Source organism: Chroicocephalus ridibundus, chromosome 15 (genome assembly GCF_963924245.1).
Source record: "Chroicocephalus ridibundus chromosome 15, bChrRid1.1, whole genome shotgun sequence".
Classification (NCBI taxonomy): domain Eukaryota; kingdom Metazoa; phylum Chordata; class Aves; order Charadriiformes; family Laridae; genus Chroicocephalus; species Chroicocephalus ridibundus.
Window position 1 is genome coordinate 12,392,029 of NC_086298.1, and position 19,808 is coordinate 12,411,836.

Here is a 19,808-nt window from a genome sequence, read left to right on the forward strand (position 1 = left end):
CCCTCCCCGATGGAGTGCAGCTCTCTTCCCATTAGGAATGTGATGTGTCTTCATGTTGCGCCACGGCCGAGATCACGTGGCAAAGCAGCCAGGTGAATCAGGAGCCTGTTAAAAAGCCTTATGGATGCTCTGAGCATTGACATTTCAGTCAAATTGGCTCACGGGATAGCTTCACTCATTTTAATAGCCATTTTCAAGTAGATCACTTTACCAAGCTTTATTTCCCTCATTTTCAGGCAGTACCCTGCAGAATAGACCACTTTATTTTCTGAACGTTTGTAAGTCATTGTTTCCTAACTGTATCCTCTTTTTAGATGCAGGCTGTGGGGTTAGAGTTGTTAATGTGTTAAACAGTTCACCTTTTTCAGAGCAAACCTTTAGACAATTTAATGAACACATTGATGTGAGGACTAGGATGATGAAGAAAATTGCAGCTGTCTGACACTGAATCTCCACCCCCCCCTTCTCTTCCAAATGGGGAACTGAGAATGGAAATGGAAAGTGCTTAGAGCTTGTAACTTGTTGCACTTGAGGCTGGTTTCAGGACAGACACAGCACTATAGCTGTTCTGAAATCTGCAAGCAGTGGGAATGCACTCAAAATCTTGCAGATTCATGTTGTGTCCTTCATAAATATGTCTTTCATTGGCAAGTAAAATAAAAGGTTAGAGGAGAAAGCTGCTGGATGTGAATCTTTCTGCAATGCGATGGAGATGTGCTAGCAGGTATTTTAAAGATTAGATTTTTCTTTACAGTGGTAGAAACTTCTTTGTGACTGTTTTGTGTTTTTATGTTTAAGAAAAAAAGATGAGTGTTATTTCTAAAAAGCTGGTTTATACAGTGGAAGGGTTGCATCTTTCTTCCTCTTATCTTCTTCCAAAAAGTAAGAATGCTCGATCCCTTGAGAGGAGAAACAGTCTTAACGTTTAAAAGCAAGCCCAAGCTTCAGGAGAGTCGGGACTTGAGAGGAAGTATTTGATTCATCATCTTACTTGCCCTATAGCACAATTTCCTTGTAGTACCTATTTCACTGCAGACCCGGTTAATACGCTTTTGTTCGTATCGTCTTCCATCCAAGCAATGTATAGGAAATAGCATACGTTAACTTACTGACTGGCTGTAACTTGAATCAGGTGGTACAGATAGCAGAGATCTGACATAGACAGAGTACTGCGGTGGTATGTATTTTAATATATATGTTTTTTATTATCCAGTTGCAGTACCATGCCGGGCTAGCATCTGGCCTTTTGAATCAGCAGTCTTTGAAACGTTCAGCCAACCAGATGGGAGTATCTGCCAAACGCAGACCAAAAGCCCAGCCAACGACTCTTGTCTTACCGCCTCAGTAAGTAATGGAATTTTCTGAAGAGTTTGCGGGGGGTGGGTGTTAAGCACCTTATTGTAATTATTATTTTTTTAAAATCGTCATCATGCAGCTTTGCGCTTGTATTTCTTTTTTTCATACGAGATGGGTTATTCTTGTTGAGTGGGTGGAATACCCTATAGAAACACTATTTTGTTTCTTCTGTTTCTGGGGGCACTGTGACAAAGTAAAGTTGCAAGGATTTTTCTTTGTAGCAGGTCTTTAAAGTTTTTGCAACATGAGACTGTCATTGAGTAATGATGTTCCCCTGATTAGTATGACTTGGAGCTTCAAGTAGGACTTTTCTGAAGGTCCTAAAAGGCTGAAGCCAAAAAGTCTTTGGTGTGAGTACTTTCTCGACAAACGTCTGTTCTGAGTCCATCTGTTCACCATATGTTAATTTTGCATTGGATCTAAACCTCTTTTACAGGTGACAAGCAATTATGAGGACACTTAGAAACTGTTTGAGGACATAGAGTATCAACACTGTAGGCAGTCTGTGTACTGATGCCAAAACCACAGAGATGTCCACAACTAAGCTTATAAATTAATAAACTGCTTAAAATATTTAGTTACATATAAGAAAATGATTATTATGTAGAAAATGAAGTGCTAAGCAATTATTCATTGTACTGAGCATCCTTGGAGTTTGTGGAAACCACGTGCTTTTTTCCCACAGAGCGAGAGTCACTGATGTATAAACACTATGCTACTAAAAACTTCATAGTTGTAATACTAAAAGTCCCTGTTGTCATCAGAGTCCACAGGCCTACGTTAACGAAGGAATCAAAAGAAGTTTAGAGTTTTTTCATTAGGAAATGAGAAAAAACTCGGAGTAAGCAGAGCTTTCCCCTTAATATATTAACTTTAAAGGCTTTTAATTCAAGAATCCATAAAATGTTCTATTGCTTTACCAATACGTCAGAATAATGGATAGAAGGGCAGCTCTATCAGAACCTCAGGCTTGAAAACAAAATGTTGTTTCTCTTATATATGTGAAAGAACAGGGGTATATTGTGACGAACTGGCTAATTAGTTTTCTTCCTTTATTGGGGTATCAGGTTATCTGAACCTTCAAATGGACTTCTAGAAGTCTATAAACTAGAGTACTGTGATACCAGTTGTCACAGGTTTTATTCAGAGGTCTGAAAATATTTTGGGGTTTGGTTTTTGATTTTTTTAATCATGGCTTTTCCAGTTACTAGAAATATATGTAGTGAGAGAGAAAGAGCTTGTTTCTATTTTTGCATAGAAAAGTCTGTACTTAGAGTTGCAGCTGTATAAATCTTAATATGAGGTATGCAATATACACAATTAAAAGCATTGTATGTCTTTTTATCTGCAGGTGCTTATTTTCTTTCAATGGTGCGTTTACCTAGAATTTGCAGATAAAATGCAATTTTAGCATGGTAACTAAACTTTAGCTAGTAGTTGAATTATGTTTCAGTATCTTATTACCATGTCCAGCATTATTCAAAGGGAGAATATGTTTATGCTGAGCTGGCCCTTTATCTGTCCCTGGTTTCCACCTCTCTGGCTTCTCTTTAACCTTTCCATATTTGTCCTTATTTGCTATCTTAGTGTGTCTTAAGAAGAGAATAATAGTTATATTAAGTCAGATCAAATACCTGTTGAGTTCAATATCGTGTCTCCAACGCAGGGCAGAAGCAGATTATGAAAAGACTTACGAAAATAGGCTTATGAAAAGTATTAAAAGAAAGAAGTATAGCAAATGGATTTTAATATCTTGATTTTTCTGTAGTTTCATGCAAATAATGATGAATCAAGCCGTGATTATTTTTTTCCAAATTTTTTCCTTTCTCTTCTTTCTCTATAAAGTGCAAAAGAAGAAAATATCCAGGTGCGAAACTACATATCTCCTTGAAAGGGCATACTGATTTTCCCATGGCAGTTTAGGGATTTTTATTTTTTTAGCTGTATTGATTAGTCAAGAAAGACGTAACTATTTCTTTGTCTTTTTTTGCTTTGATGTATGCTATTAAAATTAAGTTCAATGACAAGCCTTTGGGCTGAGTAACAATTTCTATGAGTCAAGTATATAATAAATGTTGTTCAAAGCCACTATATTATCTACAGCTTTTCTTAAACATAAGTAGTTGAAACTGGCTATGTGCCAAAATGTCATTTTAGGATAGCAGATTGGAGCAAATAGCAACACTGCGGTAATCCTTTCCAGCCAGCAAAGGAGCGCAGGAAGCCCTGTTGCTCAGGAGGTAGCATAGGTGATGATTAGGACAAAGAATCTTCTAAAAACTGTTTTATTTTTATGCAGATTTTGCATATGGGTAGTTTGATATTAAGCATGTTTTAATGGGAGTTAAAGGTAGCATTAGAGACCATGTTACTGATCTATTTATTTATTTATGTTCCTGTTCCTTGAGGAAACTGCATGGGTAACTTTTGGTATTGCACATTACGTTCTTAATGGCAATGATGCAAGTGGAGCAATTATCTTGCTAATCCATATCCTTGATCTTTACTGCTGTAGTGAGAGCTGAGTTTTATTCTACAGACTGAACATATTCAAATGGTGTCTCTTCTCTTAAGGGTGGTGATACAACACATGATTCTTGTGCTGTGGCAACTCATTGTTCCCTTGAGCCCTTAGTCTCTCTCCCTGCTCTGCTTTTTCTTCTCCTTTCCTCTCCAAAACGGCGTGCCTTTTTTTTTTTTTTTTTTTTTATTAGAAAAAAGACCAAACCAAACCCAAACCCACAATCTTGTTAGCTGGTCTTGGAGGCTCATCCATCTCTTCCTACTTTATGCTTGCAGAAGGAGCTGGAGAAAGGATTTTGCTCATGGCAAAGCTGATTCTTGGTGGGCCCACTCATTTGCCCCGTGCCACCCTTAGGCCATCTTTTGATGTGCTTTGGTTTGGAGGACAGCAGCTCTAGTTTTTCACTAGTAGATACCTGAAACAGCAGCAGCAATTTTGAATCAAAAAGGTATTTTTAAAAATGGAAGGTCTTAGTCCTCTGCAACCACTACCAGGAAAATTTTCATTTTCTCACTGTTTTCATTTTGTAAGGTCTTCTAAGGGCGCTGAACAGTTTTGAAGAGGCCTTTTGGTGTTCAGTTTTGCGTTTCAGTATTGGTTTTCACTGGCTCTGAAAGTGCAGAAAGGAATACTAGATTGATCTGCGTCTCGCTTCTAGCCAAATGTATCTGTATGAGAAGATGACTAACTGCTGGCTTCTTTCTCTCCCTGCTTTGTCCCTCCTTCTGTCTTCTAATTAACAACACATCTCCCTGTACTTGCTAATAGATGCGTTCCTTCACATGCTTCTCATCTGGCTGCTGGTTCCTTCCTTCTGTTAAAGGCTCTCAAAGCAGTGTTTGCTGAAGTGCTGAAAGCTGTCAGCTCCTTCCAAAGTGACTAGGAAAGCATATACATGCAACCCCTCAGAAAACCGGCATGGCTTCTGGTTTGAAATAAATATATACGTTAAGAAATTATGGCTCTTAGTTTTTTCTTTCCTCTTGAAATGGAGTAATTGATGGAGTTAATTAATTTTGCGTTGTTTTGCTTAGCACCACATCTCAAACTCAAGTTCCCAGTTACGAAGTTGTCTCCGTGATCCAGCAGGAGTAGAACGCTGTGCCCCAAAGAGTCTGGGGTGGCTGAGAGCAGCGAGCCCACAGGCTCTGGTGTGTCACTGTCTAGCTGGAAAATGACAGCAGTGGATCACTGTGACATGAGGAGGAAGAAAGAAAAGAGGGAGCACAGGACGATGCCTATATTCTTGCAGGTGTGTTCATTGGCACACACAAGAGGGTCAGTCAGTATTAATGGGAATTTTTAGGAGTCTCAGCTGAAAACCTTGTGATTTTGATAGCTCTGTTGCATGTTGTTTTCTCAGTGCTCCCAGATTAATCATCTGTCTTTTCTGTCTGGAAGGAAATTGCCAGAACAAGAACTTGCTCACCACAAAAGGTACTGAGACTCTTGCCCTTTATGGTGCCTTTTAGGGTCATTTGTTGTGACATTTGCGGGTTTGGGGAAATAAGCACACTATAAACAATAAACAAGTGGAAGTCTGGTTCTTGTTTGACAACTTCAGGCTCAATAGACAGAGAGGATTGAGTAAAAGAGAGTCCAATTTTTCGTTTTAGGGCTCTTCAACTTGTCTTGTAAATCTCTTGTGCTCTGATGTATGCCCTAACCTGGCAGTGAAAACACTGTAATAGATTGAGTAAAAATCTCTGTGAATTTGTACTCTATTGCTAGGAGCAGACCAGCAAAATTACTTTTCCTTTATTTAAAAAAAAAAAAAAGAAGAAGAAAGAAGAAGGCAGTACTGCCCGTGATATTGTTCTAGATAAATGAGGAATGAAAAGCTGTGAAGATAATTTTTGTTTTAGGAGATAATAAGGACTTGAGGATAGAGTGTTGGGCGGAGACTCAGGAGGGCCAGGTTGTTTCTGCCACTTGTTCTGGGTGAGATGGAGGAGGTCTCTATCCTCCCTATGCCTCAGAATCCATCTGGATTCTTCTTTTAGAGAAGTTGGATAGATTAAAAAGAAATCCATACTTGCTTCATTCCTTGGGGCTACATTAGCAAAACATGCTCTTTAGTGAGTGTTCTCCTTTAAAAGCTTAACTTAACTGACTCAGTAGGTCTCTGTTCATCTGGATTTGGAAAATAAATTTCCAGTTATCCCAAAGTCTGTGTTTACTGTAGCTTGATTCAATACCAGCGTAGTCAAAGCGTTGTTCTTTCGTAGCATTAATGCCCTATTGGTTTTAATGATTCTGTCATATAAGTAGTACTGTAAGGTTCTATTGTATTTGTTCAAGAGCTTTCTTCAGGACACACAAGTTGAGTCTTGAGGAAGGAATTTAATTTAAAATAGCCAGTGATGTAGCATTCAAAAAAAAAAAAAAGTTTCTATTTTTAACAGTTAACTGAAAGGTATGTGTATATATATAAACTACATACCCAGTCATCAGATGTGCCAGAATAAATTATTCGGAATTTAACTTGTGCAATTTATCATTTTTACATTAAGAAATATCCTGATGAGCCCTTTGCCAAGAGTTTCTGAAGGAAAGGGTGTTTTTCAGCATTTTGTTTTATAAACAGCATCTAATTGCTTCCTAGGTTCAGGGATTCTTCATTATGAAAGAAAGAGGCAGATTATTCTAAAGATAATGGCAAAGCATGTTTAAGGCAATAAATGTTCATAGTTTTTGTATTTTTTTGAGACCTTATGTTTGAATTATGCTTATCTAGTCTGACCTCGCTGTGTTACAGAGGTCTGAAATCCCAGCTGGGGATGCGAACTTTGAAACCAAGAATCCGACGTACCAGTTAAGTGCGACACCTGGTATACAGGCCATAGGGAATGTGGTTATTTAACATGCAAGTGGTGTTATTGCAATAATCCTATTCAGCATTATGATCTGTGCGTGAACATTTGGGCCTCTTCTTAGAACTGTTCGAGAGCAGGACAGTGAAGTGTGTGGCTATATTTTCCATTTTGAGAAAAGTCATCAGAAGTTCTTTGTGCAGTTCTAAAATACCTCTTTCCCCCTACTGGCAAAGCTGCATTAAGTATCAATATTCATTAAATACCACAGAGATGGTAATGTAATAAAGCAATAATCCTCAGGCCCGCATCTATATTTCTCTCCATAAGAGTTGAGGTTGAGAATATAATTAAAGATTAAAACTCTGTTTGCATTCTGGAGCATGGAGATGTCTTTTTGTACATGATGGGGAATTGTATTAATAAGGAAGAGATCAGTTTCCAATAACTTTCAATACTAGGAGCTCATTTAATATCCCTGTTCATGTTTAAGTTTCTCACGGTCTTCCTCTAGCTTGACTTTAGCAAGGCAGTGCAACAGGAACTGTAAAAGAACATGTTGCTGAAATGCATGACCCTTTTGCTCCACAAATTAATCCCTTTTTATATGAAGAAAAAAGATTAAAAATTAGTTCTTTATATTGTAAGACAATAATATTTACATGAATAGGTTTAATTACTTTGCAGCCATGTACCATGTAGATTGAACGTTAATTTTAGGATTTGGTATCTTGTGCACGGTTTGGATCACATTGTTGTAATTTTTTTTTGTTTTTAGTAAATTAGCGAACACCTGTTCTGCAGATGTTTTGTGAAGCTGTTTTAGTGTAAGTTGCAGTGCGTTGCCGTACGGTGAGATGGCATTTGTCCCTAACTGGTATACTGATTTTAGTGTGTTCAGAGTTTATGCGCACATCTTGCAGGATCTTTTAATACTGAAGCCTCTAATATTTCACCTGTTTCAACTAAGTAGAAAGTCTCTTTAAAACTTTCTGTACTGTACTTCGTCAGGTTGTTAAATAACTCTTAACTTTCGCTGACAGAATTTTAGCCAATTGCTTCTTTACTCTTAACATTTTTTTTCCTGCCCATGTATTTGGTGGTGTTGTATACTGTCAATCTTTGTGAAATACTTCTTTGCCTTGCTTTTTAATAAGGTCCTTAATTTTGCACAAAAAGGCCACAATATTTGGTGTCCCCCCCCTCAAATACTGGTATTTGAACTACCGAAGCTAATCTAGCCAAGTAGAGTACTAGTTCTTCATAACCTCTGGTAAAAAGGATTGTGCTTGTTAAACAGGTGGGTTTGTGAGCGTTTGTCCGTTCTCTAGAGGCAAATCTATTTCAATTATAAAATCCATACTGTGCATTTCAGGGGCTGGTATTCCATTCTTTTCTAAATACAGTGGTGGTGGAGGGATTTGATGTAACCACGCGGTTGGATGGTATGCATTCCTCTAGAATTTTTCAAAGGAATACAAATAGTGTATATATAGTATTTAGTGTCTTTAAGGGGAAACTACAGAATAATATGAACCTGTTAAAACTGCTGCCTACAACACTGCTTCAGAGAATAGCAACGTCCTCAAGTGAATTTTTCAAACCACGTAGAATTTAATAGAGAATAATGAGCAAACAGGAAACCACTATTTTGACAGCTTTGTTACAGGAAGATAAGTGCTGAGAAATCCGGATCATAATGAATTTCATCGGCTATTGGAAATATGATAGTTTCAAGTTATTATACAGACATGTTTTGGTTTGTTTGGGACTTTTCTTCAGGTTTCCCTTCTGCCTGCCAAGCAGAGATGACAGCAGCTGCTTTTAAACAAGTTGTTTTACGGAAATGAGACTGGACCTTGTTAGAGACAGAGCTCACTTTTCATTTTAGTTCTAGAGAGAGCCTTGGGTACTTCTGGTTTCCTTAAATACAGTGAGCATTAAAATCGTATCCTAGGGCACGGGAGGAAAAGTTTTGATTACATAATCCTAACTTCTTCATTTTCTTCTCAACAGTGTTTCCCCGCCACTCAAAGCTAAGAAATGATCTGCTTCTTTTCAGATTCAGTAGCTGGGACACTCCTGTCCCAAAGCTGGGGAAGCGTCTGCCATGATTGAGCTCATATTGTATTACGAATTATGAGGGAAAATTCCTAGGTGATAACACATCATTAAACTTTCTTGAACTTGTATCAAGAGAACAGCTGTGCACGTGGGTGTCACGTTGCTTGGGTTACATTTGAAAACCAGAAAGAACGAGTTCACCAGTCCTTATCGTTTGGGTGAAAGACGATTCTAAGCTTTTGAAGAGAGATCGCATTTTTTCCTTGCAGTCCGTGTCAACAGCAGTGACGAATGGTTGTAGAGCTCAGTGGCCAGCTGTTCTCAGACACAGAGCAGTGGTGGGTGCTCCAGCCCTCTGATCATCCTCACGGCCTCCTCTGGACCCGCTCCAACAGGTCCATGCCCTTCTTGTGCTGGGGGCCCCGGAACTGGATGTAGTACTCCATGTGGGGTTTCACCAGAATGGAGTAAAGGCGGAGAACAACCTCCCTCGCCCTGCTGGACATGCTTCTTTTGATTAAATACTGTTTTATTTAAATACTGCGGTGAAAAAGCAGTCTGCTATTAAATGTAATAGCAATCTGTCTCTTAGTTTTGTGGCATTTACTGTTTAGCACTCAATATAATTTAACTGGAAAGAAAAAACCCAAAGTACTGTTTTGATTCATGAGGGGCTTTATTACACAACTCCAAGGAGATCAAATCCAATAACTTACCAGGGATATAACATTGATTAGTCATCTTACTGTTTGTAGCCAAAGATACTTTACCAAGCTCTGATCCAAAAAAGAGAGAAGGGGGTAATCCAGTTGAACTTTCGATTTCAGTGTAAGAGGTAACTTTCAAAATAAGATGCTGTTAATTTGTTTTATGTCTGTGCTTTGTTTTCACTGCTGTTTGCTCAAGTTAACTATTATGTTAACTTTGGAACCATACATGTGTCTTGTAACCTGTTTAGATGCCAAAGATACAGAAGGCAGGCAGGTGACTTTTTTTTTTCCTTTCTTGCCCCCTTCTTTCTTTCCCTGTTTGGTCTGTGGGGTTCTCAAGGTGAGTTGATTGTCCTTTTTGTGCTTTATTAATGATGTATGCTGTTTCTTCAGTTAGGGATAATTTTGAATAGCAGACCAACACAGATTTAACGACAATCTGAAATCTGAGGGGAAAAAATGTTATCTGCTTTTAAGTTTGTAGATCATAAAAATGTATTACATCGCTCCATTCTACAGCAGATAGCTGCTGGGACCCATAGCCCACTTCTGTATCTCTGACTTGTCATAGAATCATGGAACGGTTTGGGTGGGAAGGGACCTTAAAGATCATCCAGTGCCACCCCCTGCCCTGGGCAGGGACACCTCCCACCAGCCCAGGTGGCTCCAAGCCCCGTCCAACCTGGCCTTGAACCCCCCCAGGGATGGGGCAGCCACAGCTTCTCTGGGCAACCTGGGCCAGGGGCTCACCACCCTCACAGCAAAGAGTTTCTTCCTCACATCTCATCTAAATCTCTCCTCTTCCAGTTTAAGACCATTCCTCTTCGTCTTACCCTGACGCTCCTAAATTTTTGTATGGCATATTGTAATACAATATAAATCCAGTTGTCTTTTACACTGTAAATTTGATCACTCCAGAAGTATTAGACCAGCATTCAGACAATAGGAGAAACCCTCTTACAGTGTTAATATATTTTGGATTTTCATTTATGTTTATCTCTGATCAGCAGAAGTGTTGGAGCCCCAGGTAGAGCTGTATGACTTGAGGAGTTGGGTAGGATCCAAACCAGGGCCTTATACTGGTAAGAGGGAACAGTTCCATAATAAACTCTTGTGGTTTTTCGCAGATTTGGTCCCAGTATGTGTGACGTGAAGAGTGGTGGGGTGAGGAGGCACTTCCCTGCTTTGTGCTCTGTGCCCTCCTGCAGTAGTCAGTAGGTGGGTCATGGAGTGACTTCTGTGGAAGCTCACTGAATGTTGCCAGAAGTCCAGTGGTCATCTGGGTACACCCGCATTGCCCTTCCTTGGGTACAACATGGCTTTGTGTGGAAGTTGGTTTTGGTTTGTTATTTTTTCTTTGTAACAGCTGCCATTCTTGAGACTGGTGACTCTTGGTAACTCAGTACTGAGTCAACACCTCTGCTGTTCTGTGCATCTTTAGAAATAGGATTCTTTTAAAAATTTTAACCTTGATCTAATCTCCTAATATGTTGATATATCTGACAGCAGGGTTTCTGTAATAATCTTCTTTGTTTTATTATACCAGATCAATGCTCTTTTTTTGGCTATGGTTATATGCTGAATTTCATTTAATTCCATTAAGTACTATACAGCTGCATATTTTCTTACAAAGTAATTACAAAAAACCAGCAGGCATTGACCAACACAGGTTGTCCAGAGAAAAGATTTTGACTAAAGCCAAATGTTCCTTATAATGTTTATTAACACGATAATCATTTCTATCCATACAAGTACAGGAGACAAGGATCTTGAAGGTTGCTTTAGACCTGGGAAATAACTGAAATGTGCATCAGTAGAACTTTACAGTGTATTTTAACACTGAGAAAAAATCTGGTTTACTCACTTTTCAACAAATTTTCTATTCAACCACTGTGGAAAGAGAGTGCACGTAATTAAGATTTCATCGTTTCTTTGCAGTGTGTAGAGCTTCACTTATTGGTGTGTTGTGAGCTATTATGGACTGGTAGCCTTAGCTGAAATGTCCTCGTAGCAAACACCTCCATGAGCACATCTGTCTTGAAACCATTAGCCAAAAGAGGCCTGGGTCTGATTGCTCTTGGTATTTTGGTGTCATATTCCACAAACTAATCCCACAAATAGGATTGCTCTGAGTGTGATGTTCGGCCCTGTGTGACTGAGCGCAGTGATTTGAAATAATTCCCGTCTCCTTTGCTGAAGATTAGCTGGAACACCCCGTAGCTGAGAGATGAAAACGCTGTATCTCTTTGGAAACCTTGGGCCGTGTATCAGCCTTGATCTGCATCTTCGTTTTCCAGAATACGCGCAGATCCGGAGCAGTGTGGAGCCCTTCGCGAATGTCAGTGTTACTGGGGATTGCAGCTCTGTTGTAAAAGAGCAAATTTCTGACTCTTTGATGTATGTTTGCCTTAAAGGTAATGTTTGTGTGAGAACCATGCCATTAAAAGGTGGCAATTAATTAAAAGTTGTTCTGCAGTCCCAACCGTTAGAAGATGCCCTTGCAGCATTTAGAGCGGAACACTAATATTGCACTGTAGGGAATCCCTGTACTTTCAGTAAAAAAGAAAGTTAAGGATGAAGATTTTAATGTGTAATTAAAAACTACAAATACTAGTTTAACTGCTTGTTTCTGTGTCAAAAAAAAAAAAAGAAAAAAGGAACATACACTACCAGTGGTTGGACTAATTAGACAGTGAAGAACAAGCTAGATAAGAGGCGAAATTTGTATGAACTTAATAATGATATCAAAGCTTTTACTAAAGCTGTGATTTTATCATATGATCGCTTTAACTCTCTCTTTTTTTTTTTAGCTTTAATATTTGGGGGAGGGAGATTAGAGGCTGCTTTACTGCAGCAGACAATCAATCTGAAAAGAATAAATTAAAACTGCCGCTTGCCAACTTCAGAAACGCATTACAGCAAGTGTTTCCATCTGCATTGGTTGTATATTCCCTTGTCAAAGGCGACGAGCAGAAAAAGCAGAGCTGTAATAAGGTGGGGGGAGAAGGTCTCTGTATTCCGGTGGCTTAGCAAGAACAGCATTATTGCATAATCATATTGTATAATATGATGCAATACGAACGTATTGTGAATGTATTTACTAATTACTTTATTTCTGTACCTCTACGTGATTCCAGGTAACCTTTAGCTATTTGAGAGGAAAACTCAACGGCGAAACTGTCAGGGGGGATAAAAGTACTTTCAAGCGTGCAACCTCTACTGGTAAGGAGAAGGAAGCTCTGGGTGTATCACCGTAAGAAAACTTTGAAACAAAATCCGTCCCCGAAATAAAAGGCAGTTAGAAAGCCCCCTGCAGTTTTCACAGTGACCCTACAAAAAGGGAAAGTCGTCCTAAGTAACAAAGTGCAGATGGGGATTTGCCTGGGGACCCCAGTGGCGGTTCCGTTCCCTGGGGACCCCAGTGGCTGGTGGGCTGGCAGTGCTGCCTCCCGCGGCTGTAGTCAGCGCCCGTCACTGGGCTTTCCAGTTTGAGAAGGCAGTTAAATGTCCCTTCTAACGAGTAGGGATACAGAGTGGGAGAACTGCTTTGCTTTGCTTTCTTTACTTGATGTTAAAAATAACTGTTATTACTTTTTAATTTCACTTTAGGGCATTCTCTGGCTATTCATGTGTTTACAAGGAACCCTATGGATGGGTTAAATGAAAAAAGCTTGGGTAGCAAATTCCGGCTGATGACTTCGTAGAGTTTTCCTCTAAACATAATCTTCATCTGTAATGATTTGAAGTATTTTGATACAATTGTTTTGCTAAATAATTGTCCTAACTGCCAGTGGAAAAAATAAATAAAATGCAACCGTTACAAGTTTGACTGGGTGAGGTGACTTGGTTTTCATCCCTTTACAGCAGGGATGAAATATACTGTTATTTTTATTCCTGATGGTGTAATTTTGCAAGGCGCTTCCTTTTTGCTGCATAGGCTTTACCTAATAGAGAGTATATTTGTAATTTCAGTAATGTTACTCAGTAGTATGTGTTTGTCATTTTGAAAACAAGTGTATTAATAGTGTAATGCACATTTCTAATTGGATACAGATACATTTGCCTCCTTATTTTCCTGATTCTTAAGCTTTGCGTGGGTAACATAGGGAGTAAACCGCTGTGGACAGGAGACCTTGTTAACATCGGCAGACTTGGTTTCAACTTCTTTCTGTGGCTGCGTGTACTCTCTTTATTGCCTGTGAGTCATGGCCAGGGGAATCCCATAGTAAGTCCTTTAATTTTAGCAATGAAAAACATCTCCATGAAGCAACTTTTGCATTGAAATTAAATTTTTATTTTGTGTTGCTCAGGATTGTTCTTACAAATTCTATTTTTGGAAAGAAAGTAAGAGTTTGGAACAGAGATCATGGTAAAGTAGTTAATCACTTGTTTAACCTTTGCTGAGTTTACCTGGACACCGTGAATGAAATGAACCAAAGATTACATTCTGTGTATGATCATTTGCTCCACTGTTACCTGTAATACTTTGTTTCCATCCCTCACAAAACATGGTTGTGGAATAGTGTTCGGCCTTTTCATTCTGTACCACGTATGCTTGAAGGCCCTCACAGAGACAGAGGTTCCTGAATAAGTTATTGCAGTGCAAGTTGGGTCCTGCACTTGGGTCACAACAACCCCATGCAGTGCTACAGGATTGGGGCAGAATGGCTTGAAAGCAGCTCGACAGAAAAGGACTTGGGAGTGTTGGTTGACAGCCGGCTGAATATGAGCCAGCAGTGTGCCCAGGTGGCCAAGAAGGCCAACAGCATCCTAGCCTGTATCAGGAATAGTGTGGTGAGCCGGACTAGGGAAGTGATCATCCCCCTGTACTCGGCACTGGTGAGGCCCCACCTCGAGTACTGCGTTCAGTTTTGGGCCCCTCGCTACAGGAGGGACATTGAGGTGTTGGAGCGTGTCCAGAGAAGGGCTACAAAGCTGGTGAGGGGCCTGGAGGACAAACCTTATGAGGAACGACTGAGGGAGCTGGGGTTGTTTAGCCTGGAGAAGAGGAGGCTGAGGGGAGACCTTATCACCCTCTACAACTACCTGAAAGGAGGTTGTAGAGAGATGGGGGCTGACCTCTTCTCCCTGGTGACAAGTGATAGGACGAGGGGAAACGGGTTCAAGTTACGTCAGGGGAGGTTTAGATTAGATATTAGGAGACATTTTTACACTGAAAGGGTTATTAAACATTGGAATAGGCTGCCCAGGGAGGTGGTGGATTCACCATCTCTGGAGGTGTTTAAAAAAAGGGTAGATGGGGCACTGAGGGACATGGTTTAGAAGTGGCTCTTGTCAGGGTAGGCTAAAGGTTGGACTCGATGATCTTAAAGGTCCCTTCCAACCTCAACAATTCTATGATTCTATGATTCTATGATTCTAAGTTACTGTTTAGTTGAGTTGCTCTGTGCCTCGGTTTCCCCATGTGAACTATGTGAATTGTGTCATCTGGGAATTGCGCAGGAGTGCTGAGGGTGACTCCAGTAATATTTGTACGAAGCTGGGATAAGAGAACGCAGTAACTATAAGGCTATATGCTTTCACGCAGGGGAAGAGTTTGCATTTTTGTCTGCTGTTGTCAGTTGTTGAAGACCAGTTAATTTCTTACAAAATTCAAAGTCCTGGAGTGACACGTTGTGAAGAATGAATGACCGTATAATTCCTACTTGCAAGACCTAATAGGAAGTTCTAACTATCCACTGTCAGCGTTCGTTCTGATAAATGAATGGTGGTGTATTATTCTGTATCCTTTGTGTTCTTGCCTTTAGGTGTTCATTTCAGTGATGGAAGACAAAGTGCAGACACATGAAATAATTACACAGCGAGCTTGGCTGGAGCCTGTCAGTCTGTGTCAAGATCCCTAGACTTCTTGAATCTCTAAATTGCTGAGCTCTTTTGCTGATTGTTACATTCAGTATTTAGTGTTAAAATCGAATGTGCTCTAGAAGTGGCAAAAAATACCCTACTGTTTTGATGTATTTTAAGTCAGAATTTAATATCTGTGTCCAAAATAGCACTATAAAACTGAACTCCCCTCAAGCTAAAAACCAGGCTCTTCTCCTTTCCTACTTTACATGCAGAATCTTCTTTCATTTTGGCTTTTGCATTTTGACAGTTGCTCAGCAAAGATGATGCTTTTGCTCGTGACAAATTTGTATGAGCCTTGTAGACAGGTCTTATAAAAGAGCTTTTTGTGAAGGACTGAAAGACAAATCAAACCTGGATCTAAATCTGGGGCTAATCGGTTACACAGCAGACTCATAGTTTGAGAAATCATAGTTGTATCTAACAGTACTTTACTTTTATTATAAATAATACCTCAGTTTAAACGTTTATTGCTTTTTACCTTTCTTTATGGTTCACTTTTAAATGTAAGTTAAAGGAGGGTATTAGGCTGATTAGCTGAATGTTGCTGAGGTGTGTGGTTAGCAAGTAACCCATCAATTTGAAAGCTTAGGAAGTAATTCCTGGTTGACAGTCATTGGTTTGGCGTTTCAGTTCCTGAAGTGTGATCTGTCCGCTGAGCGCACTGAATAGACTCCGTAGTTGTAATTGCTCCAGCTGTTCTGGCTCTTTATTCTTCAGGTACCGCCTCTGCTAACCCTCTGCCTGCTCAGCTTTTTGTATTTTCTAGTCACGTAGATGTTAATGGAAAAATCTGCTGCGACAGTGGGTGCTCCAGACTCTCAACGCTGAATCCTCTGATTTCTAGCTGGAGATCGAGTTGGAAGGGACCTCGGGAGGTCATCTGGTCCAGCCTCCTATTCAGAGATGGTCTCTTGTCACAACTAGATCAGATTAGCCATGGTGGTTCCTAACTGAATCCTGAAAAACTCCAGGGGGAAAGACTACGCTCGTAGCTATCGTCTAAGCAGTTCACTGGCTTCTGGAGGTCCAGTTAGTGCTGTTCTTGTTTAAACAAGTCTGTTGGAAACCCACATCTTGAAAATGACCTTGTTCTAAGGAGGATTTGGGGGGGTGGCTGATGGAGGGAGGAAGCAGATATTTTTAGAGAAACTACATTAAGTAGTACTGTAGATTATAGTAGCCTGTTTAGAACAACCACAGTGAGAAGCAGATGAGTTAACTAAAAGGAGCGCTACAAGGAGGAGTGCTTGGGATTTAGAATAATATTGATAATCACTTTTTTTTCACCTAAAATTTGGCTTAAAAGCAGTTTGTATGTTGATACTTCCATGATCCTTTCTACTTTGAAAGTTGCTCTTCATTTAGACCAAAGGTTACTTCTTCAACAATGTGATTTTACAGCGTAATAGACGATAAGGAAATCTAATGCTATCTAATCTTAGGTATTTCTAAGGAAGTGAAATGAATTTCTTGACATGATAGAGCAATGGTGGCTCTTGTATGCCACTTGTAAAATGAGCTGGTTGACAGAAAATGCCAGGTAGACCTATTTTAACGTGTGATTATGCTTTTTAAATGAAAATTTATTTTCAGTACAAAGATAGCAACTTTAACACCACAGACAGAAAATCAATTATAATTTTTGCTAGGACAGCTAAAATATTATCTGCTGCTACTAATTTCTTTTTGCTATTCCACAATTGCTGTCTTCCCTCTGATTTTTATTAAGTCATCGATGGGGATAGAAAATCTTAAATTGAAACCTGAGTGTTGTAAAATTCTTCTTTCTCTCCTGCCATGTACTTTTGCATCCGTCTGCAGTACCGTGGTTGAATCGTCTGTTTCTGTGTTTGTATGTTTTTAAGCCACTTAATTTTTATTGTGTCTCAGGCTGGTCCTCCACCAGCAAGCTCTTATGCAAGTGGCCCGCTGTTTGCTTTTGCTATTAATTGCTTTGTTAAAGTGTCAGTATGTACTGGATCTTAAAGATCTACATTTTACAAATCTCTCGAATACCTTCTGCTGAAGTTCTTCTCCACACATCTTAAAATGCTGGTGTAAACAGGGTACATAGAGAACCCGGTTGTTGGATGGTCCTTAGTTTTGAGGTTGTTTCAAATATTTCCTTCTCTGTTGACTTGTTCTGGCTGGTGGTTTTGCAGAATTTCAGGAAAAATGTTTTCTTTCTCACATAAGGTCTGTCCAAATAGTTGACTCCCTTTGCTTTCAAATCCTAAATAAGTAGTTCATTTCCATCTCCTGAGCATGAAGGACAGGATCTATTGAGAAAAGTTCAGCTCCGGTTTGAGCGTAGAGCCTCTCCAGACGTGTCAGCACTGACGCAGTGTGACGTGTGAGGATGGAAAGCGCTCCTGGACTGCCCTGTGATACTGGGAAATGTATGCACACGTATTTAAACAAATGTTTTAGGGTTTGGGGTTTATTTGTTTGGGTTTTTTTAAGTCCTTGAAAAGAGTAAAACGAGCCCTTTGTTTTGCTTGCCCATGTTTTCTGTCTTTTGGGGTTGCTCACATCTCACTAGTTGCAGCTGACGAAGAAGCGTGTTTTCAGTATAACGGGGTGGGTTGCAGAAGGACAAAGCAGCGAACCTCTCCGTAGTGCAGCTGAGGATGTAACTATAACTACATTTCATTTGGTTTTAGTCAAGCTTTCTTTTTCTGCTTTCCCATGTTCATGCTTCCTGCTTGGAGTTGTTGTGCGATGTTCATCTTTTGCCAAATAGTTATACACTACAATCAACAGCTAATATTTTTGTCTCTTTTTAAAAAGTACGTATGTAGTACGCCTTGGCCTTCCTGACTCTATCCCTACACAACCGAGCAGCATCCTTATACTCTTCCTAGGATACCAGTCTCTGGTTCTACTGCCTGTGCGTTTTCTTCTTGCCCTTTAGTTTGACCCGCAGGTCTTGGCTCGGCCATGCTGGTCTCTTTCCTTCCTTTCCTGATTTCTTGCAGCCGGGGATCAAGAGCTCTTGTGCTCTATGGAAGGTGTCCTTAAAGAACTGGTTAAACAAAAGTCAAATACAGAAACGGGAGTCAATGCAGTGAGTAGTGAATGCAGAGTGAGCATGAATGGAGAGCTCTCCTGAAACATCTGCAAATTCACTGATGTTTGGAAATATAACTGCAGGACAGTCTTTTGAGGTGATAGATACCATTTGGTAATATTTTATCTGTTTCTGTAGGGCATCAGCTTCAACTGGTCGACTCTCAGTAGCTACATGTTAGCTAATTAATCCTATAATTTGCTGTCATGTTACTAGGTGAACCTGTATCCTGGTAGCAGCGTGCATTTGAGATAACGGTTTCGTAATGATCGAAATAGCTGTAATAGCCCTGGCCCTCATGGTTGACTTCAGCTTTCCTCTGGTTGCTTTTAGAAAAATCTTTGATATAAGGTTACTCTTAAGAAAAGTTCTGTCTGCTAACACAGATAGTTTGCAGCTGTATGTATTAATATAGCTGAGTCCCATTCTCTTCTTGACACAGTATATTTTTAATTAAAACACTGTAGTACAATAATATATTGGTATATATTTTGTCTCTGTTTGATATCAAACTATTCTGTAGCTTTTACTCTGTGATGAAGCAGAAATTTTTATATTTTTTTTAATTGGGTATGTTTTTTAGTTTATGCTATCATCGGACTTTTTTTTAGGAAAATATAGAGCGCTCTGTTGGCTGGAATACTTTGGGAGATTCGCCTGGAGAGTTTTTAATCAAAAAAACTATTGAAATCTTTTTTACAAGAGACATTTAAGCTTGGATGGTGTAACTGTATAATGTAAACAGCCATCTCAAGAAAAGGAAAAATATCGACAGTAAGCGTAAAACAAAAAATCCAAAAGTAACCTTGCCTTAAAATACACTGTCATTTATCTCCATATTTAAAACTTTGTCTGTGTTCAGGGCATGTCTTCAGGCAGTGTAAAAATCTAATTAAATCTTCTCATGGTAGCGATTCATAGCTGACCCTCTCTTTAGGAGCATCTTCTTGGAATAATAAACCACTCCCTGCTGAGAGACACTGTCACTGGCAGACAGGCGAGACGCTTTGGCTGCTGATTAGAAAAGGTTGATCAGGCTCGTATTGTCTTCCGAGTCTGCAAGAAATCTTTTATTGTCCCTTCTGTCCCAGAACTTTTGAGATGCCATTTGGCAGAGTCCAAGTTCTTGGTTGTGGCCATGTACCCGTGGTCCCATCCGGTGGTGGATTATTTCATGCCACTCATACACATTATAGAGGGCAGTCTTTCTATTTTTTTTTCTTTTCTTTCTTTTCTTTTTTTTTTTTTTTAAATTAAGGACTGTGAACACATAGAGACGTTTTTTTTTTAGTCTCTACCTATTTACTATGAGAAATTATCTGACAGTTTGGAATTCCTTTACTTTGGGTAACCAACGTGACGTTCCTTAAAGGAACTTGCTTATTACAAGTTTTCAGCTTGAT

At 39.6% G+C, this 19,808-nt stretch overlaps 1 protein-coding gene across 1 annotated transcript in view; it reads left to right on the forward strand.

Moving 5' to 3' along the window:
• The window catches only part of MED27 (mediator complex subunit 27), a 95,740-nt gene that overhangs the window by 36,658 nt on the left and 39,274 nt on the right, over positions 1 to 19,808 (forward strand). Inside the window, exon 3 of the mRNA XM_063353069.1 lies at positions 1,214 to 1,344. Within this exon, the coding sequence (XP_063209139.1) occupies positions 1,214 to 1,344 (131 nt within the window). The remainder of the gene's footprint in view (positions 1 to 1,213; positions 1,345 to 19,808) is intronic.